General features: G+C 32.8%; 2 protein-coding genes across 2 annotated transcripts; both read left to right on the plus strand.

Annotated features, from left to right (window-relative positions):
• The first annotated feature begins 780 nt into the window (after positions 1 to 780).
• Positions 781 to 2,641, plus strand: LOC117904230 (nudix hydrolase 18, mitochondrial). The gene is made up of 5 exons (XM_034816743.1): positions 781 to 1,030; positions 1,467 to 1,578; positions 1,671 to 1,754; positions 1,946 to 2,074; positions 2,198 to 2,641. The coding sequence occupies exons 1-5, from the start codon at positions 840 to 842 to the stop codon at positions 2,321 to 2,323; spliced, it is 642 nt and encodes a 213-aa protein (XP_034672634.1). The 5' UTR covers positions 781 to 839; the 3' UTR covers positions 2,324 to 2,641.
• Positions 2,642 to 4,915: 2,274 nt separating this feature from the next.
• On the plus strand, positions 4,916 to 9,715 carry LOC117904356 (cell division cycle-associated protein 7-like). The gene is made up of 8 exons (XM_034816933.1): positions 4,916 to 5,156; positions 5,265 to 5,508; positions 5,757 to 5,937; positions 8,672 to 8,742; positions 8,829 to 8,906; positions 9,061 to 9,148; positions 9,235 to 9,290; positions 9,402 to 9,715. Exons 1-8 carry the CDS (start codon positions 5,091 to 5,093, stop codon positions 9,476 to 9,478), a joined length of 861 nt encoding a protein of 286 aa, XP_034672824.1. The 5' UTR covers positions 4,916 to 5,090; the 3' UTR covers positions 9,479 to 9,715.
• The last annotated feature ends 1,767 nt before the right edge of the window (positions 9,716 to 11,482 follow it).

Below are 11,482 nucleotides of genomic sequence, written 5' to 3' on the forward strand. Positions count from 1 at the left end.
AAATAAAAAATCAACTTGGCTGATCTCATGTCAAGTTGTCAACCAGCTCATTTACAATGAGATAGTTTTTTCTTTTTTGGTCCAAGAAGAAACGAAGAAAAAAAGATGTAATATTAAATTGAAGACTTGGGTAGATAGAAAACTCAGTCAAAAAAATTCAAAGAGAGCGAGGGTGGTGCCAGAGAAATTCCAATTTCCGAATGAGAGTTAGAAACGGATGGGGGTCGTTAGGGTTGAAACCGTGTCGTGTCCAGTCATGTTTCACACAAACCGAGTACACCCCACGCGTCCCCGTCACGTACACTGCCTTCGGCCTTTACCTCCAATCATCATCTTCCCATCTGTTTCCTCCCTCCACCATCTAGAGCAAAACAAAATTAAGGCTGTTTAAAAAATTTGTCTCACATCATTTTAATGTCAAATAATTTTTTTTTAAATGGGTTATTTTTAAAATATTTGTTACTTTCGAAAATTATTTTTTATTTTTAAAAATATAATTTTTTATTTTTTATTTGAAAAATATAAAACATTGAAAAAAAAGTTAATTTTTATAATTTATGTATAAATTATAAGGGCTTCCATTTTATATTATTTAATATGAATTAAATCATAAAATAATAATAATTATTTTTTATTAGTTGTATAATTCACAAAATAAATATTTATTAATTGCGCGTGGATGGTAAAAAGGCGGTGATGTGAGAGAGGATAAAATGAAGTTCCTTTTCCGCGTTGCAGTTCTCAAAATCCTCCTTCTCTATTTATAGGCCAGCAAACTGATCTTTATCACAAGGCACTTGCGCTCTGTCTTCGATCACAATCCAAATATAGGATTTGAGATGAAAATCTTTTTCAGGTTTTGGGATAACTGTCTTATTACAATTCTCATCTCAAAACTTTCCTTCATTTTCTCACCCATTTTCCTTCCAAATACTCCTGGGAAATTGAAAAACCAAAAGATGGTTTCTATTGTTTCCCGGACTGGAAGGCAGTTCCAGCGTTACAATCAAGGTTGCCGCCAAGTCGTAGGGTGGGTTTCAACTTCCTCCCTTTTCTTTCTCTCTTTTTGCTTTTGGGGAATTTTCTTTTTCTTTTTCCTCTTCTCCTTTTTGGGGAATTGTGGTTTTGATTTGGACTGGGAGATTTGTATTCGAGATGGGTTTTTATTAAATGGATTCATATTTTTTATTTTGAAATCTTTATTCAGTTGGGTCATTTTTGGTGATTTTGATGGGATTTTCTTTTTTCATTTATGGAGAAATTTTCCTCTAGAAAGTGGAGGAGAATAAAAGAAAGTTTAAAACCCTTTCTTCTTCCCTTTTTTCATTAAAAACAATGGAGGATTTGCATTTGGGTTTTGTTTCCCCACCTATTTTCCCTTTTTTCTTCCCCATAATTTTATTCTTTCTTTTGAGTTTGACTTTTGATTCTGATTCCCCCTCTTTTTCTATGTTGAATTTTTGCAGATGCATTCCATACAGATACAAAACAGACAAAGAAACAGATGGAGCCCCCATTGAAGAATTAGAAGTCCTTGTGGTCAGTTCACAAAAGGGCAAAGGGATGCTATTCCCAAAGGTACTTTCCAACCCCTATAAATCACCAAATTTTGTTGTATCTCATCTCCTTTCCACCAACAATTGATATGTAAACTTCCCCTCAAATTGCAGGGAGGTTGGGAAATTGATGAATCAATAGAAGAGGCTGCAACAAGAGAGACCCTAGAAGAAGCCGGTGTGCTTGGAAATGTGGGGGTGAGCATCTGAAAACCCAAACATCAATTGAACAGTAAATAGAACATCAAGTGAAAAATGGATATAGTTGATTGAAGACTAAATGCAATCAAATCAGAGAAATGAGCCTTCATTTCATTGAGATTTTAGTATTTTACTTTAAATTTGATATTTCTTGATCTAAACTTGGGTGTTTGTTGTATAATTTTCAGTGTATATTGGGAAAATGGAGCTTCAAGAGCAAGAGCCGGGGCACATTTAATGAAGGATACATGTTTCCATTGCTTGTGAAGGAGCAACTAGACTTCTGGCCTGAGAAAAATGTTAGGCAAAGAAGATGGGTATGCATAAATTTATGTATAATAGCTTGTTTTCTCAATTGCAGTAGTGGGTTGATTCAGATTTATTGTAGAATTTTTGGGTATTTGAAAATCTAAAGTTTTGCTTTGAAATGATTCATGTAGATGGCTGCATCAGAAGCCAGAGAAGTGTGCCAGCATGGGTGGATGAAGGAAGCCCTGGATATACTAATTCAGAGACTCATGAATGGTCAAGAAAAGGGGGATGAAGATGAAACTCCAAGCCCATAGAACATTATTCACAGCCTTCTTGACTCATACATGGAGAAATGAAGCATGGCAAGAGTATTTGTTTGCCAAGAAAATGATGATGGCTCAGAGGCAAGAAACACTTGAAGTGGAAGAGAGCTTGCATTGTTGCATCCACCAGTGTGGGGAGGCCTGAATGAAAATTTGGGCGTGAGAACCCCAATTCAGTGATTCAAAGGCTAGATAGATGCAGATGTAGATGTTAGAATTTCTTTCATTTTTTCATTTGTTCATTCAATTAATTATAATTCAATTCAATTCTTTCATTCAATCAATCGGAGTACATGTGTTGTCCCTTGATTTCTTTGGTGAAGTTGTGAGATAATTGTCTATTTACTAAGGAGCATGATATATATATCGAGTCCAAATCCTTGGTAGTTCAAACATGGCATCAAAACTTGATTTAGGAGAATATTTCCCCTATTTCTCATGTTAAGCTTTTCGAAAAATTACTAATTCAATACTATTCACCAGAGAGCAGGGAGTATAGGATCATTAATTGAAAGCTTGCTATTATTTTTATTTAATTTATTTTGAAAAATAGAAAATAATTTGATTATATTTGATTCTTGAAAAAGTATTAGGTTATGTCTGATTTTGGAAAGTATTAGAGAAAAAAGTATCAAAGAAAATAATTTTCTTATATTTATTTTCATTAAAATAGTTTAAAATAATAAATATAATTAAAATTAGTGATAAACTTATATATCTTTGAATTATTTAATTTTTATATCAAAAAATTAATAAATAAAATAGATTTAAAGTTACATATAAAAATAATTTATTAACTTTAAATTTTTTTTTATTTAATTTTCTTTTTTTTTTGCTTTTCTTTTTTTATTTTATTTCTCTTATATTTTTCCTTAAATTTTTTGGAACCAATCATATCATTAAAATTTTCACATCTAGAATATGAGATATGATTAATAAAAGTAAAAGAAATAAGAATTAGGGATAGAGATAAGTACACAAGAAAATAAATCATTTTTAAAATGTAAAAATTACAATTATTGGACTATTTTAAATTAATAGCTATTTTATTTTTGCAATTCCTTTTTATCAGCTTTCCACATCTATTGTTGAATTCATAACTCATTAAGAAAAAATTTAACTACATTTGAATCAAGACCATTCTTCCTAGTGTGATCATCAAAATTTCTCCAATGTTATTCCTCCTAATATAAAAAAAATAATATATATATATATATATATTAACTTTTTAAATTTCCATTACATTTAAAAAATTAAAAAGTGCTATTCCTTTTTCTTTCCCTTCTCCTATTCTCCCTGTGGGAATCCATTAAGTAAAGTTGTGAAGGAAAAAGCAGGATCTTGGAAAAGGACATGCCCCAAATCAAGAGGAGGGAGGGAGACACTGCAGGTGAGATGGGGGTTTTGTTGGTGGATCTGCAGACAAGATTCTAAACCAATTTACACCATAACATGGCCTCAAGAGGCCCATGCTATCATGCCTAACCCCATGCAAAGAATCAACCTTAATAAAGCAACCAATTCTTAAAAAAATTGTATATGAGAATAGTTTCTAAAAGCAATCCTCAATTAAACTTTCAAAACACTTTCTTAATTGACTCTCGTGAAGGTAATGTTTATGTAAAAATTTTCAAAATATTTTTCCTCTTTTTAATTGCTATGTAAAATGTTTTGAAAAAACAAATTGAAAACGGTTTAATTTTGTTTTAAAAAAACAATCATTTTAATATATTTTTGACAAATTGTTTTCTAGAAAACATTTATCGATTAGATCTTGAATTATTGAATTTATATGTAGCAAATTTTTAATATAAATCCTTGACACGCATATTATGACTTGAATGGTTAAATAATGATACAGAGAAATAGAGGTAAAATATTAAAAAATTATACTTAAATACAAATAAATAAGATTTAAATAAAGTATAAATAAATTAAACCATTGTTATAATCATACATGATTTTGTGAGTCTACTTAGATTTAGATTTGATGAAAGGACACTTGTTCCCAACATGTTGGGATGGATGATGATATGTCTCTTCCTTATTTCCACTTATTGGATTTCATGATCCCTTCTAAGATTGTTTTGTACAATTGTCTCATATGACAAGATGTTATTGGTCCATAACACATGTTATTAGTTTACACACATCGTTTCATTTCATTGGTCATGCTAAATCGATTTAGTTAGTTATGATTCAATTCATGTTAATAAAAAAAGCTAAATAGTTATCATTTGGAAGAAGGAAGAGAAGAAAATAATTTTTTATTTCTCCAACCCTCCAACCTCTTAATTCATCCGTTGTACCCCACTCGAGAATCAACACATCTCATCATCCATGTGTGTGGAGTCCTTTTATTAAAGAATCTAGATATTTTCTTTCTTATCTGAACAAATCTAGAACTCATCCAAACAGGTCCTTAGATTGACTGTGATTCAGAGGGAAGACAGTCTAATCAAATCTTTGAATACCTTTTCTCTTTATCCAAAATGCTTTACTGTTATCTTAAAGAGATAATGGAACATGTGACGCTAGCTTTATTCTAGGTTTGAAATTCAAAAAAACCCTACCGACCGTTAGAAAGATTCAAAAGGTAGCCGCCTTTTCTATTTGCTGTTTCATGACAGACCAATAAGAATGCAGAGTTTAGTGGAAAGCGCGATTAGTCAAAACCGTGGTCTGTCCTTGTTCATCACACAGGACGAAGAAAAACCCCACAAAAACCTCTGACGACAGTGGTGGAAGCTGAGAAAAAATGGGAAGGCTCAGCGCAAAAATCGATTATGAAGAAATCAGGATTGCTCGAATCTTGGAGAACCAGGTAGATTTTTTCTCAAATTCTCTCTTTCATTTGGTTGAGATTCAATTGAACAAGTTGAAGGTTTCTATGAATCTCTCTTTCATATTTGTATTGTTTCTGATGAATTAGGCGAAATTGGCCTCCCTGGGATTGAACAAAACCCTCGCTGATCTCCGAGCTGTTGCTTCATCCGCGAAATCTGTCAAATCCCATGTGAGAAAAGCACCCAAAATTTACTACAGTGGTATGCCTTTGCGTCGGTCCAGTCGACTAACGAAGGCTTCAACCACTGAGTCTCCTTCCGGCCACGACTCCTTGCGCCGGTCCAATCGGTTGAGAGGAATATCCCGGGACACGATATCGTTGCCACAAGGTTTTGCTTTTGTGTTTCTCTTTGTGCATTTGGTTGATGAGAAAATGTGGGAAAGGAAAGTGAAAACTGTTGCCGTCAATTTGTTATTGGGCTTTCTATCACTTGGAAAGCAAGAAACATAACTTTCTTTTCCTTTCATTGTTTTTCTTGGCAACCAAAAAGGAGGGTTGTTGATTTCCAATTACTTTTTCCTTTTTGTTGCCTTAAATCTTCCCTAGTGATGATTTTCTTTCCCTGAATGCAATTAGGGAAAGTGGGTGTTTCAAAGAAGAATAGAGAGGAAGAGACCAGACCTGCAAATATGCCTTTGGTGAAAGTTACGGCTTTGCAGGCTCAGTTGTCGCCTGACATTATGATTCAGCGTTGCAATAGCAAGAGCAGGGGAAGTGTTTATAGCCCTGTTTTCGGAATCTGCTGCCACTTCTGCAGGTTTTGTTATACTTCTAACACTTTGTTTTTTGATTTCTGAATGAGTGATCTAAATGTAGGTAGTGATCTAAATCTGATGCATATGTAGGATTTTCACATGATATATAATTTGATTTTTCTAGCTAGGGTTGTATAAATGGATGGATAAGACATTTGATCATTGAGATTAAAGATACTCCTTCAAAGAATTCACTATACATCACATGGTCCTCCATCCAATCATGACCATAATGAGGGACATGGTCCAAAACCAAATTCACCGATCATCTAATTTCTTGTATCTTTTCATTGGGCACAATGTGGGAGATGGGCCAAGCAGTCACAGCAGGCCCTATACATCCAATTTCTTGTACCTTCAATGAGAAAAACTGTCCCCTTCAAATCTGAGACATGAATCAGATACACTAGGTCATAAATACTTGGGTAGAATGAATCTTACCCCTCTCATCTTAGAATGTTTTCCCTTCAGCTAATTGTGATTGTAATTTATTACCCTGCCCGCCATTCCTGACTAAGGAATGGGGTAAGGGCCAACCTATCTCTACTATGAGCTATTCCAATCCTATGACCATATTTACTTAAGCCAAAATATCTCTTTAAATAGCCTAATGGGGTGATAGTTTGTGCTTCTTTCATTGTATGCTTTACACTTCTGTTTTTGTCTTACAGTTCTTACTCAAGGCAACATAAAATTGTTTATCCTCATTCTAATGTCTAAGGCCTTTACCTTTATTATGTTCCTTGTCCAAATTGTCAACTTAATCATATGGTTTTGTTTTTGAACTTAGAAGCCTATTTGGGATAGGGTCCATTTCCACCTGAGACAGGCCACAGGGGCCATAACTGGATTATAATGGCACTGATATGGTCACATAATAGAAGAGGCTAATGACAAAGATAATTTGGACCAGTAGTGATAATTTTAATGGCAGCATATTTGGCTTCCATAGTGGTTTGATGAACAGTGGGCTGTTTTTTAGTACCATTAGTTATGTCTGAACCCCTAAAAGATTCAACTACAAATAGAGGATCTCTAATAATCACAAAGACCTGACCCCATCTGCATCTGGGTGTGCAAATAAAGAAGAATCGTTCAAAATCTGATAACATAATTCATACTGCCTTTTACACATCTTAAGATTCTGTTGACAGCTTCAGGGAGAGTAGATGTTTTCATTCAAAAAAAAAACCTGATTGACAGTATAGCAGAGATCCAGACAAGCCACTGTTAAATTTTGAAAAGTACAGATGACACTGGGATAATGTGTTGCATGCACAAGCAGTTTACTACCATGGTGAGAGAGTTTGGATTCAGTAGATGTTGGGTTTTAAGAGGCTTTACTTTGATCATAATGTTATGCTCACTTAGATATAAAGCATGTTTTTGACTGAGCATGATTCACATCTTAAGATTCTTAAGATTCTGTTGACAGCTTCAGGGAGAGTATATGTTTTCATTAAAAAAAAAAAAAACCTGATTGACAGTATAGCAGAGATCCAGACAAGCCATTGTTAAATTTTGAAAAGTACAGATGACACTAGGATAATGTGTTGCATGCACAAGCAGTTTACTACCATGGTGAGAGAGTTTGGATTCAGTAGATGTTGGGTTTTAAGAGGCTTTACTTTGATCATAATGTTATGCTCACTTAGATATAAAGCATATTTTTGACTGAGCATGATTGTGTTGGATTTGCGGGTTAATTTGATGCCCAAAAAGAAGTCTAAAGCTGCAGGATCTTTAACAACAAACTGAGAAGATAGAGAGAGAACAAGCTGATCAGTGCCTTGTTGATTTCTTTTCGGTAGAAGGTATTTCCAAAATATTTATAAGTTTGAACTCCCTAATGAGGAGTGTTAGTTGCTGGAAGAAGTATCAGTATCACTGCTGGTAATGCCAAGTTCCAGGAAGAATGATTTGAACTAGCATACCATGCTCGCAGACTGTTTGAGCCTAAATAGGACCTTGTGTAGCCCAATAACATGGATATACTTATCTGGATGAATAAAACTACCTGTTGTCAACAGGCTTCTTCAGATAGGTAACAGTTATATAAATCATACCATCATGAGAAAGCATAATCAAGAGATGGGGGAATTTAGAAGACAAGATGCCTCACTAAAGTTGCAACATATTTTTTTACCCTATACCCATTTGCACCCAATTACATTCATGTTGGGTGAGCAGGTAATGTGGACCAAGCACCAGTTTCCAAAAGAGCATTGAACTGTTTCAGCATATTACATCATGCCAATATTGACTAGAAAGCTTCAGTTGCACGGATATACCAGGAGAGTCATGGAAGAGGCAAAGCAGGATGATGGTGTAGCATTGCTTGCTCTCTTCCAATAATACTTGCTTGATAACCCATTTGTTGTTCGCATGTAATTCCTGTCTTGCACAAAACTCATTGCTAAAAATGTTCTTTATCCACAAGAAATTCATTTAAGCATTAAGGTTTTTGGGTCAACTTTTGGCTGGTTAAATTTTTGGGTCAGTTTTTGGATGGTTAAGCTAAGCTTTGAGAATTCTGTGTCTGTATTTTTGTGCATTTTTTCTTAAAAAAACTAGAATGAATGTTAATTGCAAGGCTTAAACTTTTGTGGTCTGCACATATTGTTACATCCATTTAAGGTTCAGCACAGCATCTGTAAGATTTAAAGTGTAGTCTTTCAAATATGCAAGGATTTTTTTTTTCTTTTTTTAAATTTTTTGGGGGGAACACAAATGCAGGCAAAAGAAGTTATGCGGTGAAGAAGGTTGCAAGAGATGCGGTAATCTTGACATAGATGAGCCATGTATAGGTTAGTTTCTATGATAATCCTTTGTGCATCCTGAATTTACTTCAATGTTTTAACATTTTTTTTTTAATTGAACATTTACCAAGCAGGAAAGACGGATTGTTCAGTTTGTCATTCTAGCAATGGTGTTCTTTGCCGTGCCTGTCTCAAAGTTAGATATGGTGAAGGTAAGTTCAAGTATACTCATGACCAACATCTTTTAGTTTCAATATGTTTTGGGGCGAAAAAAATTGTCATTTTTTTTTTCAGAATAATCACTTTCATTCACAAAATAATAAAGACAGAGCCATTCTGAAGCTTTTTAATATGATTTCCTGGTAGAAATGGATGAGGTGAGAGCAAACAAAAACTGGATGTGCCCACATTGCATAGAAGAAAAAGGAATAAACCCGAAGTGGATATGTAACAGGTATTGTGGATAGAATGGCTGGATGCAGTTTTTTTTTTCAGTACTAATTGGAAGATCTCATTCTTTTTCTTCCTTTTTATTGATAGCTCATTCTGCCTAAAGAAAAGAAGGATGGCTCCAACTGGGATAGCAATATTCAGAGGTTTGTCTCAACTCTATTTGTCTAAATGCTAGTGTTTGTTTTTGCTGTGTACATGATTCGAAACCATTTTCATTGTTAACCAATACTGTTTATATGTCATTGGATTCGAAGCTCGGGAAATGGGATATAAATCAGTGGCACATCTCATCATGGATGAGCTCCAACAGACACAGAACAGAAGAAGATGAGGAGATTCATACTGAAAATGTAGATGTACTTTGGAAGTCAATGTAATGATGCTAAACTAAGTGGTTCTAACTTCTAACTCCAATCCTATGTAGAATTAATTGGTAATGGTGATGCCTTGTGTACAAAATTTGAAGGTTAGTAGAATTGATTGATGCTTCATTGTAAGTTTTTTATGCTTTTGTTTAAACTGGCTCTTATCTTGGTAGATTATTGCCATGGGCTTAGGCCTTTTCTAAGCTCATGCAGACAAGTTAAGGTGCTTGATATTGCTAAGTCAGTCTTTTCCATTCACTTAACTAGTCTGGCCAATGAAGGCAACACTTTCAAAAAGAAAGCTTTATATTGCATAAGGAATACTTTACAAGGCTAGAAGCTCTCAACTTACTAGGTGACTTAGCTAGATGAGACCACCTGCTATTTCTAAGCACTTGTGAAACTCTTTATAACTCGTAAATGTTCCTAGAATTCTTTATATAAAGGCTATGTAGTATGTACAAGATGACTTTGGAACACTTTAAAATGCCCCACACTCTTTGCTTGCCTCCCATCCTCATGTAGAGATGTGTGGACATCTCTAGGCTCCTTTAAAAGCTTTCACGCTCCTCCACTAGTAGCTAAGTGTAGATGACTCGAAGAGGTTCAGAAACTTTTGTACTCCTTTGTATAAGTTTAAGGGAGGGTCATTTGAACAGGTTGTGACATTGTGCTCTTTAATTCAATCTTTCCATCCATTACTATATATTTTTTTAAGCCACGTTTGGTTTGTTAGATTTAACAAGGGTGGTTTGGCTATTAATTCGATAATGTTTAACAAGAACTAATATAGGATAAGTGATAGGAGAACTTATTTAAGTTTTATCTTGTATCCCAAGTATAAGACAAATTATGTTTGGTTGTTGAAAAATTTGATGGAGGGGGTAAATTAAAAGGAAAATAAAAAATATAAAAAATATATATTTAAATCAATAAATTATTTTTATGTGTTATTTTAACAACATTTAACTTATTTTAACGCTTCTATATAAAAGATTAAATTATTAAAAAATGTATATATTTCTAATTAATTTTAATTACTTTTTATATTTTTCTATAGTACAACCAAATATAGAAAAAAAATCATTTTATTTATTTTTTTTTTCTTGGTACATACCAAACATAACCTTGTCTTTTAATTGCCTCTATATAAAATATAATAATCTTAAGTTAAAATACACAAATAATTCTAAATTAATATATATGATCTACATATGCTATGAATTATAAATTCATTTATTTCATCCATTCCCTTTCTCAATTTTTTTTATACTACTCATTTTTTGCAAAGAAAAATATTTTTTTGATTAAAAAAATAATTTTTTAGCTTGAAAAGCAAAAACTTTAAAAAGAAAAAAAAGAAGATAAAGGGGATGTCCAATATAAGAATATCTAAAATTTGTTTTACTATAAATTGAAAACACCTTTCAATGGGTTTTAGGATTAAAATTTTATTTAAGAATTCAAATATGAAAATAGTTTTATAAATTTATTTCTATTTACACATAATACAAAAGTCTTAAAATATTATCTATTCAAAATATTTAAAAAAAAAACTAAAAATATATTAATTTGTTTTTTAAAATAATTTATCTATAAAACAAAATTTTAAAAATATTTTCCATGAGCAATTTATTAAAAATATATTTTTAAAATTAATTTTTTTTTTATTATTCTATAGAAAATGGAATTCATGTATCTTCAAACCCTGGAAAAGGTATTATTTCTTTCACAGAAAAGAATATAGGAAACAACATGCAAGCATCTCTGGAGGTACAAGTTTCCACTTTTCTATTTCTCCAATTTTGCCTGAGGTAGAAGTTCTGCTTCGCATTGTTTTTTTACTTTCTTTGAAAAAAAATAAAGAAAGAAAGAAATAGCACAAAAAATAAAAAAATAAAAAAGGTAAGGGTGGTTTGTTTCATGTTTTCAAGAATTGTTTTCTATTCTTGAAAACAAAAAACTAGTTT

Source organism: Vitis riparia, chromosome 17 (assembly GCF_004353265.1).
Source record: "Vitis riparia cultivar Riparia Gloire de Montpellier isolate 1030 chromosome 17, EGFV_Vit.rip_1.0, whole genome shotgun sequence".
In the NCBI taxonomy this organism is placed as follows: Eukaryota; Viridiplantae; Streptophyta; class Magnoliopsida; order Vitales; family Vitaceae; genus Vitis; species Vitis riparia.

What these genes read in the sequence shown, in the direction of transcription:
- LOC117904230 (XM_034816743.1), top strand. Translation starts at nt 840, where the DNA reads ATGAAAATCTTTTTCAGGTTTTGGGATAACTGTCTTATTACAATTCTC. An exon ending in GGTTGCCGCCAAGTCGTAGG is followed by an intron (nt 1,031 to 1,466) that starts GTGGGTTTCAAC and finishes GAATTTTTGCAG; the next exon opens with ATGCATTCCATACAGATACA. An exon ending in ATGTTAGGCAAAGAAGATGG is followed by an intron (nt 2,075 to 2,197) that starts GTATGCATAAAT and finishes TGATTCATGTAG; the next exon opens with ATGGCTGCATCAGAAGCCAG.
- LOC117904356 (XM_034816933.1), top strand. Translation starts at nt 5,091, where the DNA reads ATGGGAAGGCTCAGCGCAAAAATCGATTATGAAGAAATCAGGATTGCT. An exon ending in CTCGAATCTTGGAGAACCAG is followed by an intron (nt 5,157 to 5,264) that starts GTAGATTTTTTC and finishes CTGATGAATTAG; the next exon opens with GCGAAATTGGCCTCCCTGGG. An exon ending in TGGGATAGCAATATTCAGAG is followed by an intron (nt 9,291 to 9,401) that starts GTTTGTCTCAAC and finishes TTGGATTCGAAG; the next exon opens with CTCGGGAAATGGGATATAAA.